Source organism: Merops nubicus, unplaced genomic scaffold (assembly GCF_000691845.1).
Source record: "Merops nubicus isolate BGI_N331 unplaced genomic scaffold, ASM69184v1 scaffold18605, whole genome shotgun sequence".
Taxonomy (NCBI): Eukaryota; Metazoa; Chordata; class Aves; order Coraciiformes; family Meropidae; genus Merops; species Merops nubicus.
In genome coordinates, this window is record NW_008607954.1 from 1 (window position 1) to 22,775 (window position 22,775).

At 34.9% G+C, this 22,775-nt stretch overlaps 1 protein-coding gene across 1 annotated transcript; it reads left to right on the forward strand.

Annotated features, from left to right (window-relative positions):
* Positions 1 to 1,744: 1,744 nt before the first annotated feature.
* Positions 1,745 to 22,190, forward strand: LOC103772796 (chromosome unknown open reading frame, human CXorf30; the record flags this gene model as incomplete). Its single annotated transcript, XM_008940140.1, has 5 exons — positions 1,745 to 1,901; positions 3,119 to 3,129; positions 3,401 to 3,551; positions 12,412 to 12,580; positions 21,981 to 22,190. Coding segments are annotated over 5 exons (698 nt in total), but the record flags the coding sequence as incomplete, so codon positions are not given.
* Positions 22,191 to 22,775: the final 585 nt, after the last annotated feature.

Consider the following 22,775-nt stretch of genomic DNA (forward strand, 5'->3'; position numbering starts at 1 on the left):
CCCAGCCCCTGTAACCATGACACAAACCCAAGCCAAATATCTTTGGATACTAAATGCAGCATGCAGTTCACAACGTTTTCTTCCTAGCATCTGAACTGTAAACCAGGCTTTTTCTAAGTAGCATTGTGTGGTACAGCTGCTGAAAGAAACATCTGCTCGGCAGTTGCAATTTTGTCACTGTGGATGTGCTCCAAAAAATGTCATTTTTTTTCTCCCATAATAATTTTAGTTATAAGCAAATTAATTTTTATGTCTGAATCTTCATGTTTTGGCATTTGTCTAGGGTGACTACTACAAGCCTTGGGCTGTGTTGGAACCTGAATGCATGACATAAACATTTTTCAAATAGAGAAGCAACAAAGCATTGAACAACGAAGGATGATCCTAGGACTTTTGTGAACTGTAGGAAAAATGTTCATGTTTAATTTTGTTATAAGAAAGTATACTTATTGTAATAAAATACACTTATAACAGATGCATTAATACATGGAAAACCTGTATATTCAGTCCTCCTCAGTGTGTATCTACGATGACTGAAAATCCTGTATGTTGATAATATTTTGCTGACATCCGTGTAGTTCTTTGATCTAGCATAAATTGTACAGACGTCTCTGTGCAGGATCCCTTTTAAAGAGTCAGAAATAATTCAATATAAGCTGCTACATTTCTTAGGGTTAAACTTAGCTAAATGAAGTAGGAAGAAGGAATTTGTACATTTCAGAAAAGGAAAAAGGACTACAAGCATAGGAAGAAACCTCCATACTCACTTAAATTTGGGTAGTATTACAGATTGGTAAAAGCAAAGTAAGTTTTGTTCAACTATGTGACAGTGCATTGTCTCTTGTACTTTTTATATAAAGAAATATCTAGTCTCTATTTTAGAATTCCAAATCAGAAGGCCTTGGGAATAAACTCTGCAGCTAAGTAGCATGCTGTAGCCAGCAAAATACATAGACAAGGGATGCACAACACAGTGTACTAAGCTGTGCAAATTCAAAATATGCCTTGAGATATGCAGTCATAGTAAAATGAGATCTCAGTAGGATTTAGTGGCTGTGTTAAAAGACTTTTAATCCATAAAACATGTAAAACTTATAACTATATTAGCAGCTTGGGTTTCTTTTCCTCAGAGAAACATTCCCTTCTGTGCACAAATTATAAGTGTATACTGAATATCAGAGCTTCCTTTATTACAGCTGGAGGAGACGTTTGATTCAAGAAGCTCAGCTGTTTATTCTTATGGTTGCTTCTTGGACTTTTCACAGCTGCTACAGAAAATAAGAGGCTGCTAGTGATATCTTCACTGTTTTTCTGTATTCTGTTTCTCAGGCTTGCAACCATCAATGGCACTGATATGCTTAATGACTTTCTTTGGTTGAGATTGTCTCAATGGCATTACTCAAAAATAGTATTGCATTTTCATTTGGCTGGTGAACTAGAAATATCTCACCATAATACAGAAATGGTAGCCAGAATAATATTGCTGTTACTATTCACATCTTCTAAGTAAGCTTTCTGTCTTCCATTTTGCCAGAAACTATGTAGCCTGTCATATGAAACTGGAATATTTTGCTATGCAGTCAGAAGCAAATCACTCACATTTTAGACAATTACTAGTTGTACTTACTTATCAGTTTCGGTAGCAAGTGAAAGATTTGTTACATCTAGCCAGCCAACTGTGTGATGTTAGAGTGCACACAGACTGATCTTTTTCTCTTGTATCGTTTATGTTTCTCTACAACAGTGGAATTTCTGTATGAACTGCAGTATCAATCAAATGAAATTAAATCTCAGCTGGAATCTTTGGTTGGTATGCATCTGGTTCAAAAAGAACAAGATAGAGAATCTGGAATCGTAACACTCATCTTTAATATAGTGTTTGCACCTAACAAACCAATGAGGTAAGCTCCTCTTCCTTATTATCAACAGGACATGCAATCTTGTCTGATCACCCTTAGCTATGTAAGCACCTCTCTGCATCATTTTCCTCATTTTGTTTTCGCTTCTGAGATCTATTATTTTAGATATTCTCACTTGCTGCTGCTTGGTATGAAATCTTTGGTATTAAAACTGACAGTTTTTCTCTTTTATGCCTCTGAGAGAGTTCTGTTGAGTTATTGCCTTTGTGTGTGGATCAATTTGCTTCTAAGTACTGGAGTATTGAAAGACTTCCAATGAAAATTAGTTCTCAAAATTTGTGGAAAGGATACAGACAAGATGGTCTCTCAGTCTCAAAAAACTTTTCCTAGATGAGCATGTGTGCATATTCTTTGGCTGGATGGGATGGTTGAATTTGAAATTAGTCTCTAATTCCCTGGTAACAATGGTCCAGAGGAAAACATTATCCTCTTTTATAGCTGTGATGTGAAAAATGATGTATTTGTTTTGATTTACTTTTCTGCATCCCAGCTCTTTACAAAGAAACTGTGAAAGTGAGATCCTGTTGGAAAGAGGGAAGTTGTGCCTTCCTATTGAAGCAGTCAAATGTGTATGGAGAGGAGGCTGGAAAGAAGCTTCAGTAACATGCAGGGACACAATAAATTCAGAGGCTTAACATTATGAGGAAGCTTAGGGAGCAGTCACTGCTGAAATCATGGGTTGCATGCAATGAGAATATTTTTTAGGATGCAGGAGGGAACTCTTTGTTGCAGTGGTCATGAAGGTTACTGAAATAAACAAAGAGCACACCTATAGGGAAGACTGTCCACCCATGCCATACAGTGTCACTGTGTCAGTAGAGAGGTAAATTTACAAATCATGTTTATTTTTACTGCATTTTTATTTCATTATTTTTGTTTATTTTGGTTTGGTTTTTTTATCTTTGTGCACTTGGGACGTATACTTGACCTTCATGGAGAGGACTCAATGACTGCAATTAGTTTCTTTATCATCAGAATCTACTGAACCAACTCTCTTCTTAGAGGATCTGAAGACATCAGAGTCTGGAGTTTTTCTGATGTACATAGACCCTCATCAAATCTGTTTGAATCTAATATGAACTGCTAACATGTTCTGCACAAAATTCTCCTCTATACCCACAGTAAATAATGAATAATGAGTAAAATAAATTGAGTTAAATTTGTTTAACTCCACAGAGAGTAAGCAGAAGAACAATCAGATCTCATGTCTGTGCCAATAATTTTGCTTTCATATTATGTCCTTTCTTGAACTTTGCTGTAAATATCAGGTGTTATTTAGTTTACATTCCAGTCTAAGTGCAACCTATAATTTTGCCATGCAAAATTAAGAATTTATTCTAATTTAAAGCCATCTGTATTTTCCATTTACTGTAGTACAGTTCTACACACTCGAGGCTTAATTTGGGCATCAGTTTACTCTGTTTTGTAATGTTGTTCTGTGTGTTGGATGTTTTTATCTGAAACTTTAAGGCACAAGGCAGCTCTGGTAGTACAGTGCCCTGCAGCAGGTGTGTGGAAGTTTCCAATGCTGTTCACCGCTACAGAGCCAGAAGTGGATGATGTCATCAGCATTGAAGCAGTTGGCTTGAATAAGGAGTCTCTAGTTGGCTTTAAGCTTACAAGCCAGACAAGGTAAAGATCCTGATGATGAAGTATTTATGCAGTTTTCTGAGACTAGAACTCACACTCAAACACATTGGATAGGACAGGTTTGGGCAACAGTAACATAACTGGGCTGCAGCTATTTTGTCACTAATTTCAAGTACTGCGTTGTATAGGTAACAAATGTGATTTTGAAGCTACAATGTAGAAAACAGAAGCATTCTACATTTAGGCTGTAGCCTCTCAGGAGAAAATTTCTGGAATAGATCCAAATGGTTTTGTTATAACTTTGAAGGTGTCCCCTAAAATGCTTGTGTGTGTTAAAATGTATAATACAATGTTAAGGAAGGTGTGTTGTGATATTAAAGGCTCATTATTATAGCCTTACTAATAGATTGTTTTTCAAAGTACTTTATACTTACACCAAGTTAAAAACAATCCTCTGCATTGAGCTTTATTTTTTTTTAAATGTGCAGTTTTTAAACTATTCCTATTTAATTATGTAAGCATGTTATTAATTCACCTCTAATCTGCCCTTTTACTAGTTAAAATAGTGGTGTCATTCTTTAGTATTTTGTTACTCTTTTTTTTGTAAATGTCTTGCAGAAATCTCTGTTAATATAGTTTTTACATAATTTTATCAGAGTTTCATGATTTTATAGCAAACCCATAGTGTTGTTTGTATACAGCAGGTAGTCAAGGAATAAATTGTGTGATACTGATAGGTAAGTTTTTAAATAGTGAACAGTAAACCTGAAAGAATTATGATATTTACAATCTGATTTTTTAAGTTTTAATTTTTTTTCTTTAAAATGAACTATTTTTACTACATATCTAGAATATAAATCTGGATATGGCGGTCAACATACTGTCAACCTTCATTGTAGGTACATGCTTTTGTAGCATCCCCAGCAGGAAGTATCCCTTCTTCCAACTTATTTTTTTTTTAGGAGCTTATTTACAAATGCTGTGCCTCTAAGATGGACAGTTGTTCCAGCTTTTAGATAGCTTCTGTGATGATAATTATTGAGGACTCTGAAAAAGGCTTCTATCACAGTGTTCAAGTTAACAGCTTCAATAGAATGGGCTGTTTCAGGAACAAAAGTGAAGCAATTGCTCTGCAATACTGTAATCTCCTGGTAGGTGTTTGATAGTAGTGACCTAATGTTCTCCAGAAAGGTATTATAAAACCTGAATCACTATAGTTATATAAAGAAGGGAGCCATGATGAAAGACATATTATCTTTTTTCCCTTAAACAAATTCTGACTTTTTTTTGACACAACAAGGGTTCCCTGCATACATTTCAAATACAAAATGTAATGCCTGTATGTACTGAGTAAGCTTCATGTTGTAAACAGTGCCAACAACTGCTCTGTAAGTTTTATATTGTTTTATCTCATCTTTGATTTTCTCAGGAGATTTTGGTGGTGGAAGTTTTGTTATAGGACAGTTAGCCAACCAACATTTAGCATACTGAGTCTGCAGTTTAAAAGCAATTACACAAGCAACCCTTATATTACAGATGTAATTTAATGCTTGAATAGCTCAAATGACTTAGATTAAAAATAAACCCATGAAATATTAAAATATGAATTAAAAGTTTCAATTGGGATATGGAGTGTCATCCTATAGACCTTCCCTGACATAATGATCAGCCATTTGGAGGTTTTTTTAAGTAAACAATTAGCAGCACAGTCTCACAGAGAATAAGTTCTGGTACTTAAAGATCAATGAGTGGGTTTTTTTCACCCTGCATGTAGATACTTTCTGTCTTCCTTTCTTATACTGGATAGTACCTCAGGGCATTGCTACTTTGAGAATGACAGGGGGACGAAACAGACGTATTTCTGACTAACCTGCTAGAAAGGGATTCTGCAGCTGTGTCTTTCTCCCTCTGCTACTTGTAGGACAGAGTGGTTGCACAGCATCACTGAGAAAACCTGTACATCTTTGGGGGGTTAGCAGGGTGCAGAGTGATGCAACAGAAAATATCACAGGCCCCAAAAAAGGCTTAGTATCTTAAAGATACTAAGGTTAAGATTCTTGCACCTTCTTCTTTTGCACTACAAAGAGCACCTTTGGTAGCAATTACAAAGCTATAGTTTTAACTTTCTTTTCCTTCATGGCAACTGCAACTCCAGTGTGGGCTTCTGCCTTTAATTCCACCTCTCCCCTCCCTAGAAAAAATATTCCGTGTGTATGAAATACTTCAGATTGAATTTATGATTTCCCATTTTACCCATAACTATATTTGATAAAATTGCTTCAGGAATGATGAACAGTTACAAATGGGACCTGGCTGCTACACTGTTCACAAAGATGTGCAATAATGAAAGCTCTAAAAGTCCCTGAAAATATGTAATGCGCTCTCTTAAAATACATTTTAAATTGACACACACATGCCCCCAGTGAGAAAATATTATAAAAACCATCTGTACCTAGGAAAGTTCTGATACATGAGTAGTCAAATATTTTAACTTTCACCTTTAAAAATTCAAAAGGGACACATTGTTGAATGGTTTCTTGTAATGGCATTAAGATTGGCTAGAGTTAAATTAGCAGATTTCACATAAAAATCTGCCACTTTGTAACATTTGTAATATTACCTTTTTTGGATTTTGTCATAAATGTAGGTTTAATTCAACACCAGCTGAAATCATTGGCAATATTTCCACTGAGGTAACTGGCTTGGTACAAGCCTCTAATGTTTGTGTTAACATTAGCTTTTGTTTTAATAACAAATGCATTGTTGAATGCCAGTGGTTTACAGAATGACCAAAAAGAACAGTTAGAATGTCATCCTTGGAAATAAAAATTATAGAAACTTGTTTGACAGCCAGTGCAAATTATTGGTCCCTTATTTTATGATGATGTCTGTATCCGAAACAGATGAAAATTCCAGAAGTAGTGCTTTGCTTAAGAAAACTATTCCTTTCTATATTTGTTTTACTGAAAATATCTTCTTCATGTATTTTTAATCAATTATGTTTTGGGATCAGAATATTTGTATCAATACAGAACTGGGCTTTTGACAATATTTACTGCTATATATTCTGATACAGAAGGGTAAGGATTTTTTTGGCAATTCAATTTATTTCTTCACATTAAAATACTGATATCCAGCTACAGCAGAATGTTATCTTATTTGTTTTCCAGTGCAAATACTTCAGTAGCCAACATGAACCTTGGGGATAGATACATAGGAACACTATGTTCACATTGAAATTATTTGTAAGCTACATTACTTTTGAATGTTTATTCAAAAGGGTGGGTAAATCTCTCCTGTTAGTTTTATCTGCTTATTTCTCATACACAGAGTCCCCTTTCACCAATATAATTCTAGCTTTCCATGTACCTGTTAGTGATTGTTGTAATCACGTACTACTTCCCATATACAGTAAAATTTTATCCATCCTTCCATCAAAACCTCTCCTTGCAGTCCTGTGTTTATAGCAAACAGGATATTTGTTGACTTGTCAGATAAACTATACTTCAGAAAAACATACTTAGTCACCACCTGCTATAAAAAAAGCAAACAGGATGGTATCAATACAGTCTCCATGGAGTGGTATCTGCAAAATCCAAGGCTCTAGCAGATTATGGAAATAGAGCTAGAAAATAGAGAGAACACAAACAGGTGGATTGGGGAGATGAGAAATGAGATTAGGCTTTAAAATGGCTACATGTGCTGAATGTTATCTTATACTACTTTTTCTATTTTGGACACCACTTTGGATATTTTCCTTACTTCTTCTATGCACATTTCCTAGTGCATAGAATAAATGTTCAGTTGTAAACAGTCCTTGATCACAGAAAATTAATTTTAATGCTGTTCGAAGAGAAGTGAGCAACCCATTTTTTTTTTATGTACCCTCCCTAATTATGAAGAGGAAAAACACAAAAAAATGTTTACAGTTATAACTATGAGAAGTATTTCTCTGTTACTGTAATTATTGATGCATTTCATTTATAACTATGAGAAATATTTCTATTTTACTGTAATTACTGATGCATTTCATTAGAATTACCATGAGCCAGAGTTACATATGCTGCAAGAAAATGCCTTCATTAAGTTCTCAGCACACACCCCCTCTCCCTCAACCTCTCTCACACGTCACTGTGCATGTTACAGGCTTGGATTCCTATGCCAATCCCCTTGTTACTAGTTCTGCAAACTTCTACAGTTACTCTAAAGACGTAGTTACAATACTTTATCTTAGCAGCTCCCACACAGTGGCAGCTGCAAAGAACAAATGTTAACTGAGCTCCATTTTTTGAAGTCTGAATGGAGACTAGCTGAAAATATCGATAACGATACACATGCAGCAGAGCTTCCAAAAAGTTGCAATCATACTTCCTAATAATACAATACCTGACATGTCACACATTTAGCCAGGAGCTGTATTTAAACACATTGCCTAGACTGCTTTTAGCAGGAAGAGCCAGTTTACCACTCAGCACATATAGTACCTCAGGGTAGAACAGGAGACAGAAATCTTAAAATTTTGTGAAGATAAAACCCCTACCTCCTGCTTTGATTTTACAACATTTGAACAACAAAACTGAAGCATTCCCTTATAGTTGTTTGTCATGCAGTGTTTCTTCATAGTTTTTGAAAGTCCTTTAGTTGTGAAGCAGTCTTTCCAAAACTATAGAGTGAGGATTGGAGTTAAATCTTTATTGAAGTCCAGAGTTCAGGATTTAGAGTGGTCAGTTAAATAAAGTTCATTTTGGTATGAAACAGAATAAATTTTGATAAATAATAAGAATTTCCTAATTTTTTTCCCTTTGTCATGTATTTTTTTTTTTTGGTTGAAATTATCTAAATCATACCAGCTATCACTGATAAAAGAAGTAATTTTACTTACGATTATCTATTTTTGGAAACACATTTTCACACTTTCAACTGGCATCCATTATTTACTTAAGGAATTATATACTTTACAGACAAAGATTTTTTGTTATTCTCTTAAGAAAAAAAAACAACCACATTTGATTAAGAACACTCTGAGCTGCTTTTTATATAGTCTCCAAAGTGCTTAATTTTGTCAAGGAATACGTATCTCAGGAATAATTTACTGTTTCACTAGTTTGAGAGAGAGAGGAGTAAAGATTTAAGCTATTTTGAGGCTTATTTTAATAACAGCTTATATTTTCAGATTTTCTGAATATTTTATAAGTTTTGCAGTGAGATCTCCATGAGAATATAAATTTTAAGATTTTAATTAATTGAAGACATAAGGTGATATTCTGGTTTAGTTTATTAATTTCAAAATTGTTTAATGTGAGAACACTGTCGAGAACAGACAGCATGCTATTTAAGAACAAGATTCAAGGAATAATTATGTCTGTTAAATACTAGCTCAATTTTCACTTTTCCTGTCTGCCATGCTTTCATTGTCTAATTTAAGGTCAAATTCATATTTACTCTTGTTCATTATTTGAGTAAGGGCAGATTTCATATTTTCTGATAGCAATATCAAACCATTATGCTGGGAGTTATTGAACATGCAGGTGGAAGACACCTTTGCTTTCTTTGGATTATGTGACCTCTGATTTATATTTGCTAATTCATTTGTGCTTGGTTCGTATGTGTTTTTCAGAATGCTTCACACCATTAAACTTAATCAAGTATATTAGTATCTGCTACCCTTGAGTTAAACAAAAACCCTTCTTATATAGACTAATATAGACTGCCTCATCACTGTCCTTCATGGCTGAGAAATGACAAGCCAAACATTGACTCCAGAGCTGTTTTACCTGAAGCAGTAATCAAAAAGGAGGGATTAATTTTTAATCATTTTAAACCACATAATTATTAATTTTTAACTATACACTGAATACACAGACACTGAAAAAACAATGTCTGAAATTCAAGTGCTATTCTGGGAATTTTATCTCCAGCCTTCTCTGTACTATAGGAGATAAAAATGAGGCAGCAATTTGCATATGCTAGTGAGCTAGCCAGGATGCCAGGTCATCTCTCTGATGTGAACACCAGTGAAAACACTGCCTTTTTTTTTTTTTTTTTTTTTGAGAAGCCATCTTTAGATATATTGTTAAAACACAATTTCATGATTTTTCAGCACTACAGGCACTGTGAAAGGTTCCTGTTTCTGATTCATGTGTGAATAAGTTTTCATTGCTAGTTCTTGCGTTGTTGACCATATCTTCATCAGAATCCCTGCTGGCCTATTGTATTATGACTATACATTTAATTTGCCAGAATTTCTATTTTCCATATTTGGACATAACTTTCCACTGTGAGGAACATTTTGCATCCAGTAACTGACTTGACTCTTGTTTAAAATTGGAAATTTTGGGGAGGGAAGTGGAACAGCCTGGTTTTAAGGTATGACTGCATGTGTTCATGTAAGCATCTGTGTGTGTATATGTATTTTACTCAACACAGAAAGAAACAATAGCTGCCTCTAGAACCTTGTGCCAGTGCTGTCAAGATGGTGTCAAGCATGCAGATTTTCTTTAAAGCTTTGTTGTTAGCTTTTCTCCATTTTTGTTTATGAAAATTAAAATCTGGCAAGATTGATGCACTAAGATTTTTTTGTCTGACTTGGCAAATATCTTGTGTGCACATTTATAGATGGGGTTTGTGATAGTTTCAATTTAAACTGTCTGGTCCCCTTACCAAGACTAAAACTATAGCTTCTTCTCCTGTGTTTTTTTCTGACTGTTTTAAGGAATCGTTTGCAGTCTCTGAAAAAAACTGCCATTGCATCACACCATACTAAGATGCAATTTCTCCAAGAATAAACTCCACATTTTCTTGTGTCTTCTGTCCCGTCTCCTTTAGCATTTCATCATTGCATCTGTAGTCTAAGTCATGTTCTTGTGGTTCTTACAAAGACACAAAGTGCTTAGTAAGAGTTGTCTTCCCTAACAGGCTACCAGAAAGCAGACTGAACAGGAGAGAGAAAGAAAGTGCTGTCTTAAAATGTTCTTAAATCTAGTCTATAGAGAAATGTTGTTGGAAATGAATATCTGTATTTAGGCCTCTATTTCCACAACCAGGGTTTGAATATTAATCTCAGACACTTTTGATGAGTGCTCTACTCTGTTACTCAGTCTAAGAGGCATCACTTGTTTTTCATCCCATGCTTTTTGTGTGTAATAAGTGTGCTTTAGGCATTCACAGCTGAGCAGTCTTGTGGGAGATGTAGACGTGAAAATTCAAGGCTTGCGTGGCACATAGATGGGAGCTCAGGCCACAGCAGGATTAGTGCTTATGGCCCAGGGCTATAAACTCAGCTGCACAACTTCAGGCACCATGAAAAGAGATTGTCAGCATAAGTCTGATGTCTCAAGACTTGAAATGTAGTATCAGACATTCAGTAGTTTTGCCCTAAAGGAAAAGCCAGGCTAAATCTGCTAATGTACCTAAGTCTGATGGCACTACTAAATAGCTATTAATTTTTTTTTTTTTTGAGAAGGCAGAAGCTTTTTAGTTTTCATTATATGCGCTAGCATTTTTTTGTTTCTTTGACCTTTTTCATCACAGCATTTTGAATTTAAGAAAACCTTTCAGAAGAGCATATTCCAAAGGAGAGCTATTTCTAAACAAGATGACATACACCCATAGAATAGTGCTTGCCTAGGAAATGTGGGACGTTTCCATAGAGATATGAATTGTCATAAAATATTAAATTTCACTTCTTTGTGAGTGTTTTCTTTGATAAGCAGTGTTATTTCTGGTATGACAATCTACGAATAAACAGAATTGAACAGCTTTTCTTTGACATGCTGTTAGTTTTTCACTCTTCAAGTCTTATCAACTGAAAGTGTATTCCCTTTAAACATGCGTGATACTTGCCCTGTTTTACTGTAGCAGGGTGTTGAGGATTGTTTTTTGACCATGCTGTGGTATTTGTAGTTTCAATTTCTTTTGTTCTCTTTCAGTCCACATAGTGATACAGAGGTGTCCTCAACAACACATACAAAGCCTAAAGGAGAATGCCTGAACAGACAAAAAATATATATTCTTTTCATGCTGAGAAAGATTATGGCAAGGAGTCCCTGAGTAACTGCGATAGACAGGCTTCAGTATGAGATGGGCCTAACATTGTTTTGTAGTCCTGAGCCCCTGTCTTTATCAGAACTAAGCCATTTTCTTTGGGTGCAACAGTACTGCCATGAAACTAGCAATTAGACAAGATCTGCAGTACTTGTGACAGAAACTTTTTGAGATAGGAGATACACAATAATATCAGTAGATCAACCTAATTATTGCACTATCTTAAAGTGCTTAGTTTATGGGATATGAAAAAAGTGGAAAACAGGGATAGAGAATTATTATCTTCCATATGTTCATGTCAAAGCTTTCAGAACTCCAAATTTAGTAGCACTCCACAAGATTGCAAATTCAGTTCTAGTCATAAAACTTAACAAAATAGGTGGCTCATCAGTTTTATTTGATTAGAGATTGGGAAAATTAGGGTCTTTTAACAGGAAAACATATTTTTCACTGTGATATGGAATTTATTTCTATCACTATTATTACATCTTGAGAGGTCATATAATTCTTTCTAGTGACAAATGCTATCATTATTCTGTAGTTATTATCATATTTATAATAATATGTTTGAAATAGAAGACCAGTATGCAGGTCCTTGTGTATAAAGATTATAAATATTTGTAAATAAATGTACTTAATTACCACAGAATATTTATTCTGTAAGAAAGAATGCTGTTGATATTCCATATGAATTCCATGGGCTGCCAAGTTTCCTGAGTCATGCCACATGGTGGCCTAAGTGTTGGATTGTAGATAAATTACATTATGATTTATACTATATATATAGACACTATATAGAATAACCAAAATACAGTATGTATACAATATCCATACACTATCCTTCTGTGCTTTTCTGTAGACACCCAGAGCCATTCACTGCACACTTCCTGGCAGGCAGCGATCCGGAGTTCCTTGTGCTGCCGCAAGCTGGAGAACTTCTTCCAGCAGGCACTGCAGGAACCCATATAACTGTGGGATTCAAGCCAAGGATGTATGGCAAGAAGCACAAAGCAACGCTTGTAATTCAGGTAAGCCTTCCCGAGTATAATACACAAATAGAACTTAAGGAGTGGAAGGAAAAAATAAATCCTGTACGAAAAAGCAGTGTTGAAATGCTGAAGTGCATGCCCTGTGATTACTAATCTTCACAATAGACTAAATTTTGAAAATTAACTCATGACAAGCTGGAAAAACATATTATATTTTAATTTCTATATTATCCCTTTGCCTTTATCACTAGAAACAGATACTTATCTTGACATGTTTGCCCTTACTACATAGACAACATGACATAATGACTTTTCACAGAGAATAAAATTTATCGTGTTAAGAGCTGGTAGAAAATATGGGAGAAATTGAATACGTGATGCCTAGGTTATTAATTTTACTTGCATTATACCTTCTAGAATCAAAGGCACCAGAAACTAGATACTAAACTGTAGAAGGCAGAATTTCAGAACACAAAGCCAGGAATAACTTTTTTTAGAAGAAGCTTCAAAATAAATAAAACAAATTTGTAGCCACGTAGATTCTGCAAGTCTGAAGGTCATGAAACATTTGAAGACTTTTATTCCTTCAGTAGTAAAAATGTCTTATTACTGCAGGAATTTATTTTTAAGCTTTAAGTCATTGTTTAAAAGGAAACTGTTAGTCAAAAACGTACAGTAGCAGCAAACACCCCAAACTCTTTGCAAATGATTTACACTTTAAATCTATTCACTGCATGCTGGCAATGTTTTCAGGCTATGACATTAGAAGTGAAACAACAATGTTGATTTAAATAATAAGATGGTCAAACAAAGTCGATAGAAAGATGGATGGCAAATGACGATAGTGTTTTATTTCTCTGAGTAACAACTTGTACAACAGTGAATAAGAAATTAAAATCCTGGAAAAACAAGAAGGCCCTTTAATCCCTCCTACTTGTTTTCTTTCACTGTATTGGACATTTAATTTAGGTTTTTTTTACATAAACAGCAGTGATGCTTATTGCTCTTCCATTTGAAAAAGAAAATGAGACTGAATTTATTCTGTAGCCTTTTATATTTACATATGCTATATGACATCTCTACAGAGCTCAGAAATTGGTAATGTAGTTCTGGAACTGAACTCCTCTTTTTAGGCATGACACATGTAAATGTACTAGCTATGTTTGTCTTTGACTTAACTTCCATCACTAACAAAGAGCTTTAGTGTAATAAATTTGTCTGGAATGGGATAAATATGGTGGCCAAAGATTATTATTAGCTTTCTAAGAACTCGGCAATCCAGAATTTCCCTTTAGTAATCTATTGGTGCAGATTGGCTTTGAGTAATTGTAGTTTTGACCTACATCTACTCACACCTCAGTCTCTGGTTATGATCTAGGCAGATGGCTCTTTACATCTCCATCTTTGGTACTGTGTGAGTGTAGGAATTCACTCATATGTATCAGATCACATATTGTCCTATCTATTCCTGTATGTTCAAACTACATGGAGTATTCTTAATGCTCAGAAGCAGAATTTGGACCAATATTACACCATCACAGTATGTTAGAGGTATTTCTAAAATTCTTACTCTGATTGAAGTATTAAGTTGGTTTCAGTAATGTTTTTATGAGGCTTGTGTTCTCTTTGCTTTTATTGGTAGTCCTTGTGTGTACACCAGACTTCCCCCTTTGCTTTTCCACACAGGCTTTCATTCCTGCAGTTCTAATGTAGCCCAGAGCATCTGTGACTCTGTGTAATTCTGCTGCTGCTGCGCTCTCAACATTGACCTGAAATCAGACTTGATGACATGTTGAGAATACCAGAAACTCATTTCTGCCTTTCCTATTAGTTTAAATAATTTTCATTAGCGAGCAGAGGGAGATAGATGTAGCTAGATGACAAAACTAGTATTAAAGCACTCTTATCTGGGGAATAATAGTGGAGGTGGTGAAACACAATTAATATTAGACCTAACAGTGGAGAACTTCTCTTGCACCTTTCTAACCAATATACTGACTGAGGCTTTGGGCTATTTTTAAAAACAATGAGGAAGTTTCTTTTCCTTTGCAGTGTTGCCTCTCTTCTGATGTGGCTGTAGTAAAGTCCTACAGCTGTATAATTTCCTTTGCATTTCTGAGGGTAAATTCATACTCCTAACACTAACATATTTTTATTATTAAATTCTATGAATAGTGAGTAGTATAACTGCCATTTATGTGTGCTTCGATGAACAGTGATAATTAGGCTGTAAAGTAGCAGAGATGACAGTAAATTCTTTGGTTTATGTTGGTCATTACAGTTGTGTTGTAAAGTAAAATGGGAGGTTAGGATAATGGAGAAAGATCCTATAACAATCTTTTTCTCATTTGTCGTAAACATTAAACCCAAATATTTGTATGTGCAATTTTTTTTTTTTTTTTTTTTTTTTTTTTTTTTGGCACCCCTTAGAAAAACCAATTTTTTTTTTTTTTTTTTTTTTTTTTTTTGTTTAGCTACCCTACTGAGAACCCTGGATTCTTTAAGGCTTTAATATTCATGAAAATTTAAAGCAGATTTTTTTGTTAATGGCCAGAATTCTTAATTACTTTGCTGAAGCAATTAAATGTTCTTTCATCATCATTAAAACTTCTGTTCTCAGTCAACTACGTATCAAAATAATAGAAGTTACACAATTATTTGAATAGCTGTTAGGAGTCTTAGTTTTACAAAAGTGACAAAGAAAATTACTTTTAAAATATAAGTAGATCAAAGAATGAAATCTAATAAAAAGCCAGTAAAGAAGATAACCATATTTGTTCCTGTAGCCGTGAAAGAAAACATCATATTCTAGTCAAGGTACAAGTAAGAAACAGTGACATGGTGCCTGAATAGTATTTATAATTAGGTAATATTCCATAATTAAACTTACACATTTATAATATCCTTCATAAACAGTGTAGTTCTAACTGAAAAAAATAAGTATTTCCAGTAATGATAAATTAGTGAAGAGAGCATGGTTTTTAGATAAGGATGGAGAAAAAGGGATTCCTCAGCTGTGCACATCTGGGAGCTAGGCTATGATGTGCTAGTAAAGCTGAACAGAAAACCGACAGAGCTTAGGGACAGCAAGACATGGCTGGGGCAGGGGGATGCTCTGTGAAGGCTTCCTGGGGCAGGAATCCCAGCAAGGCCTGGGGTGGAGAGGCAGGAATCCAGCAAATCCTCAGACAAGGGTGTATTCAAGTTGGCTTACAGTTAATTTGCTTGCACTGCTCTGAATTCAGCTAAAGACCAGAGCAATTGCTTTGTAATTCATGGGTGAGACTTCAGAGATATTCTAAAGCAGAAGGCATACAAAATAAGTCTTAAATGATAGAATAGATGTCAGAGTGAACCAGATTGCAGGTAACAGTATCAAGCCCTCCAGAAGCCAGGCTTGTGCACCTTTATTACTGAATAATCACTAACTTAGCCTACGGAAGACAGCATATCAAAACCATTTGTCATGCTGTTCTGGAACTAAATGATGCAGTGTGCAAGCAACAGTACCCAGGTGTGGCTTCTCAAAGCTTGTCTATGCAAACTTGCTTATCTTGACAGCAAATGCTACTATTACATATTCAGTAGCATGGTGAAAATACATTCTGCATTATTCCCGGTAGATTTGTTAATTACTGTAGTTTAATGTTATTCTAAATGGTATCTCTTAACAGAATGAACAAGAAAAAATGTAGCAAAGTTAATAGGATAATTGAAATAGTTTCACGTTAAGTAAGGCATCACCCATGTCCCTTGGCACTGGTTGTTGTTGACCTGAGTTTTATGATTTTAAACAGAGATCCAAAAAGTTCATTTCAGGCAGTGAAAGTACCACATCCCCTAATTAGTAACACTGGATTTTGAGTGCAGAATCAATATTCAAAATCTTTGATTCACATCCATGAGGAAACATTGCTTATTGAGACTATAATTCTCATAATGCCAAAAGATGATAACAGTATGGGAACCATTGCTGTATGAGGGTATTCAGACCATTGCCAGTCCTGAAGAAATGGTTGATATTGATTGTACTACATCTAAGCAATGCCGTGAGACATCTAATATTTCAACTGCAGAAGTCAGTTAAGCCACTTTTAGTTCTATTTGGAAATGCTTCTCTAAGCCAAGAAAATGATTGTTAACCACCTTCTTCATTACAACTTGCTTAGAGCCTGACTGGGCATTGGTCTGCTTGTGGGAAGTGGTAAGTGACTGCCTTTGCAGCACTTTTTTCTTGTTTGTTTTTGCAGTTGACCTTTTTTCCCTCTTTCATTCACTTATTCAGCTCTCTATATCTTGATCCATGAGTTTTCATACATTTGCGCTTCCCTTCCACAATGCACACAAAGCTATGGTTTAGTTTCATTCTTTATATATTGATCATAATAGGCCATTTTTTTGCTTGTTACCACTTCAGTATAAATTAAGGATCAGGGAATCTCAGATATTCTGTTTTAACTTATTTGGAAGTCTTGAAAATTTTATTTGGACTATCCTGACTTAACACTGTCTGGACAATAATTAAAATACCATTTGCCACATATTTGTTCCACACATTTAATGCTGTCCTAACATAGATTCCTCTGGGAATTAATTACCATGTAACTCAGTAGCACTTCCAGCCTACAGTAGATACACATACATGATCTGTGTTCTGCAAATTAATCCTATGAATTATGTAAGAATGAATGTTGAATCCCAAAAAATGCACTTTTAAATAAATTATTTGCTGACTGTTGTCAGTATTTGCTGAATAAATTGCCCTGTGAACATTTGTCAGCCATCAAGATGGTTAAATAACTTTCGTGAATAACTTATGGTATTTAGTAAAAAGTGGCAGTGTGCATCTCATTTTTGAATTCTTCAAAATAGTCTTCAGAAAGATTTAGCCTTGCAGATGGCCATTACTTCAACTAGGCAAGCCAAATTATTACTCTTTTCACAGTTCAGTTAGATTATAGTCAAAAGGAATTTTGAGGTTTTGATAAAAGAAAGTTATTAATATCAACAGGAAACCCTGCATCAGACTGTCAAGGACATTCAGACTGTGTTCTGGTCTTTCCTATGTTGTATGTCACAAGTAGGCCTAGAGATGTGTTGCAGGGGAGTCTGGAATTCTTAAAATACTTATAGTTATTTTAGATATATCTTCTTAACAGAGACTCTCTTTTATATTTCTGTTCTAGTAGATTGTTGTAGATTTAATACCTTAATCTTTAGACTATTGTTACTACCAGTGCTATTATTAGAATTGTTCCAAATTTGACATAATAAACTGCATTGCCTTAAGCATAGAAAGAGTGCCTCTGATTCAGAAAGTTTTCATCCACTTAAGCAAATAAATACATCTTGAAAGTCAAATATTCTATCATAATTTATATGGTTATATATAGATGGCCTTTCAAAGTCTCTCCCTTCTCTTCACTACTCCAGAAAAGTCTGAGACTTGATCTGTCTTCTTTACTGAAACATGTCTGACCTGGAAACCCAAAGCAGCAGCTTTGCAGCACTTGCACAGATTCTGTACTTAGCAGACTTGCTCTTGCTGCAGTTTTCATCTTGGTTACAAGAGCTGTAGTTAAGCTGTACAGCCTTGTCCTGAAAAAATACTTATGGCTTCAGCAGCACTTGGAAACCTAGTATTTTACCCTTGGAAATTAAATATGCTGGTAAAGCAGAAATTTGTAGGTATCTATGGTTTTTTGAAAATTACTGAAATCTAGGTTGTCTTAAAAATTACTGATTTCTAGGTAGTTCTAGTGCTAAACAAAGCACTAACTCAAGTTATGTTGACAGATAGAGTAACTTTTCCATTTGTGTAGCACTTGTTTCCCCTTTAGCACAAAATGCTAAACTAAATAAAAAGTCTTTCAGTAAATCAGTACATAAATGCACAATTTTTTCACAATCACTGCCTCCAGCTGTCTTGGATGGTAGCACATGATTTACAACAGATGAACTACCATAGTTCAAGATGATAAATTAGGTTGGAATTTTTTTTGTTGTTGCTATTGCTCTTTCGTTTTGATTTTTTTTTCTTCTAGCTTGATGGATCCTATCTGAAGTGTTCATGTGATAATGCCACAACATTTTCCCAATTGAACCCAAAGAGTTTCCATCAAGGGAAGAGCAATCTCCCCTGCCGTGGAACGACACCTAACAAAGACTGCAGCAGAAAAGGCAGCTTTTTTCATTAAGTCAAGTCACAAACTTTTTTCACAGAACATACAGTCTAGGATGTTTGTGTAGCAAACAGGAATTTGGTAAAAAGTTGTTACTGCCCAAAAGGCTATATCAATTGTTTGATGCTGATGATAAATGAAGTTGAGAGGTGGCACAGACCAGCACTTTTGCTTAAATCCCACTTAATCAATTACTAATACTATAGACAGTACAGTTATAGTATGTGTGGATTTAATGAACACAAATTATTTTTTAAAAACTTGATACTCAGTTTAAATCATGGCTGAAACACCTGTCAGATTTTTTTCTTTGACCCTGAAGTGATGAATGAGACCTGTACACTATAAATATGACCCTGAAGGTTAAATTTTCTTTAAACTAAATTGTTGATCTTGCATAATAAAGATAAAGCATATAATCTTGTACTGAAGTTAAGAAAACAATCAGCTAACTTTGGAGAGTGATTTACTTTTCTTAAATGACAAATTTATCTTTAGACATAAGATACTGATGTTGGTCTGTGTCACACCTGCTTTTGCTGAATTTTATCTTTACAGTCAGCAGACTCACTAGAACATTTCACAGTATTAAATAAGGTTAAGAATAAAGATGAGTTAATCTGCCTGTTTTACACAGGAGTAATTTTCAATTTAAATTACATTTTATTTTAGCAGAATAGTAATGAAAGTTCAAAAAATTATACATGCATGGTGAAATATCTATTAAGATCTTACGCTTATTAATCTTATTCAAATAAGGCAATTTATTCAGAAGACACTATGTAAAATCAGTACTGCCAATTTTAAAGTGGAGGTTTTAAAAACATTAAAATACCCCACAGCAAAAAAAAAAAAAGTCACATATTCTTACAACATTAGCACAGATAAATATATACTCAGTTATCAAAACACTGGTTAAAACCAATTGTCTAACAAGAAACACCACATTTTAGAGCTGTAGGTGTGAAATAGTGTAAATGCTGGGTAAGTACATAGCAGAGTGCAGAGCCTGTGCCAAAGGGTTTACAGTTTAATGGCCTGAAACTTCTTCCTCTTGAATAGCTGCAATGTGAGTGCAAAAGTGCTTGCAATGACACCTCTTAAATAGTCTTCAGCAATGACAGGGTAACAATTAGAACAATAGGAAGGAGCACATGAAAGACAACAAAATTAAACATCACCAAGTCAGACTTTATCAGTGGCAAATATAAGGTTGTTATTTAACAAAATTTAATGAAGTCAGAGAGACACTTTAACAACTTATTTATTCCCTTCTGTATGTTGTTATGATTATGGGATGACTGTAGAGAATGTTTGAGATAGAGAAAGTTGACTATGGCTTTTGTAGTGCTTTACCTAGACTGTAATTAATTGTCAGACAGCAATAAATAGCTAGACAAATAAACACACTATACTTTGGAGACAGTTGATAGCATTTATGGTATGTGGAAATCAGTCACAATTTGTCTGGATATGGTTGCTCCTCTCTATAGACCGAATCTGCTTGGTGTACTGACACGCCCAGCAGCAGAGCAGAAGCAGAGCTCTCAAACCGGAGTGAGCAAATGGGGCCAGAAATTCAGCCATGTTACAGCCGGGCTGTTAACTAAATGCTGGAGTGAAAAATCTCATGAGCTTTGAGGTTGAATGTCACATTGATTTCCAGATCAATTTAAGAGTATACACAGCCTTTGTGACCTTTTGTTTCCTTGGATGAAAAATGACACTGATGTTAGGTGTAATGGTTATGTCTGCAAAGGATTGTTCTGATGATTACATTAGTTTTACACAGGAGATTAATTACAAAAGCAAAACTGTAATTGTAATGACAAATCTTCATGACTTGAAGCAGGAGAGAAAGGTGGATCCTACAGGCCATGCCCCTGTAGTTCAGCCCAGCATGATGCAGAAGCCTAGCACCCGTGAACCTGCCCTAGAAAGGCAGCACAGCTGTGTGATTGCAGTGCTGAGCCAAGTGTGGAAAGGCAGATCTTGGGAATTTGGAAATATTGCTTATTTAATGTCACTGCAGTCAGAGAATCTTGTGTGTACTATGTACCATGTGTATATGTACTATGTACATGCACTGTGTTCTATGATCTATATATTAAAAATAATTCACCTCTGTGAATAGATTTTAATAGACCTACTTCATGCTGTAATTTTACTCAGTCTTCCCTACAACTTTTGCCTTGGAAGAGAAAAAAACCCCAAATATAAAACCTGGGATTTCCAGTTGCTGAGTGCAAAAGAATAGATGACCGTGTATGACTAAATTGGGCATTTGCCTTTCTTCTGCGTAGTACAAAGCTGGACATAATGATATCATTTGAAATCTTTGGGGTTTGTAATATTTCTGTTATTTTTCTGTGCTTGTTTTTTTAAAGGAAACAATTCTAGAAAACTAAAAAATAAAATGTCATGACAGGAAAATGCTAAAGACTTGGAATAAAAAACAACTTCCAAGAATTCAAGTGGTACAGTTTTAAAGAAAAATGACTGAAAGATCTGCAATTGTTACACATGAGTTTTTAGCAACCAAAATTCTGCTTCAAGATACAAATGGAACATGGGAGATAGCAGTATAGACCTCATATGCATAGAAATAATACTCCTTAATTGTGGATAGATGGGATGTACAGTGATAAGCATCACGTACTCAGTAGGAATCAAGTACTCAAGCATTACAAGAGATGACATAGAAACATATGCTCCATTCCTAGAGACCAGTTATAAGCAGAAAGCAAATGGAGAGTGTCATTTTCAATTCACATAAATATTCTTCAAATTAGACATTTCAACATCAAGCTGCAATTCTCTTGTGCGTAATCAAGAGTGCTTTTAGTTTTGTTCATTATTTTAATGCAAAAAATCTACCATTTGATAATACCATTATTACTAATGCCAGAGTTGCCATTAAACCCTACAGTATAAACCTGATGCTTTTGTATTGTGCTGTGGAATAATTACCTTTGAACAACATACAGAGCTGTGGGATTTACTAAATAAATAAGGAATTTTAGATCTGTCGGGAAGCAAAATTCCTCATCTTTGTTATGCCTGGTCCTGAAAAACGTTAAATATGATTTCAGCTCTCTTTGTTTCAGGACTGCAGTTCTCATTCTGTTATTCCAGTACCTTACATGGAAAAGGATAAATATCCTCTGAAATCAATGTAGCATGGTAAATCACTGTCAAATTTCAAGGTATTTGATCACTGATTTTTTTCTTTCTATGTCTCTGTTCATTATTTTCAGACACAATCAATGCAGTGGACGTATGAAATCAATGGAGTGCCTCCACAGACCGTACCACCTACAGCGCCAGCAAAAGTCGTTTCCACTAGCAGTTACATAAAACTGGCCACGGTTCGACAGCCCAATTTTCTACGTGAAAATCTCAAACTTACAACCACTGCAGTATCCTCACCAATCAAGGGGGCACCTTTGGTCCTGAGGACAAAATAGAGAAAGTTTTGATCAATTATTTTTTTTGGTGGGGGAGGACACATTCATCAAATAAATTCTGCAGCTAAAAAGGCAATATGATTTTTTTTTTCATTTTTTTTTTAAAGCAGGTGTGGTATGCGTTGATTGTATGGTTTATATGGAAGATCCAGAGAGACTGAGCTCTAGTAACATTCTTATTTTTCTATGAGTGACTTTGGATGCTTACCTGACAGTTTATGTATATCATAGAAATGCCAGCAAAGTCTAATGATAAAAATCTTTGAATTGAAATTATGTACTTGAAAACAGGGGAATTTAAAGTAATACTTTGCTTTCTAAGGGATATTAGGTCAGTAAGACCTTAATAGGAAGCTTTAATGAATGTTCTGTGTGATGTTCAAGATATTACACCCGAGCAAACTAACCAGATAAAACCAATTCATGATTTCTTTCATGGTAAAATCCTTACCTTAAGTTCGCAGTATTTTGCTAAGGTGAAACATCTTTACATGTCCAGAGCTTGAATGCCTTTCAGAATCTCTTTGGCAAATGTGTTAATGATGACATTTTTACTTTGTTTAGAATAAAAATCCAGATTTGTTC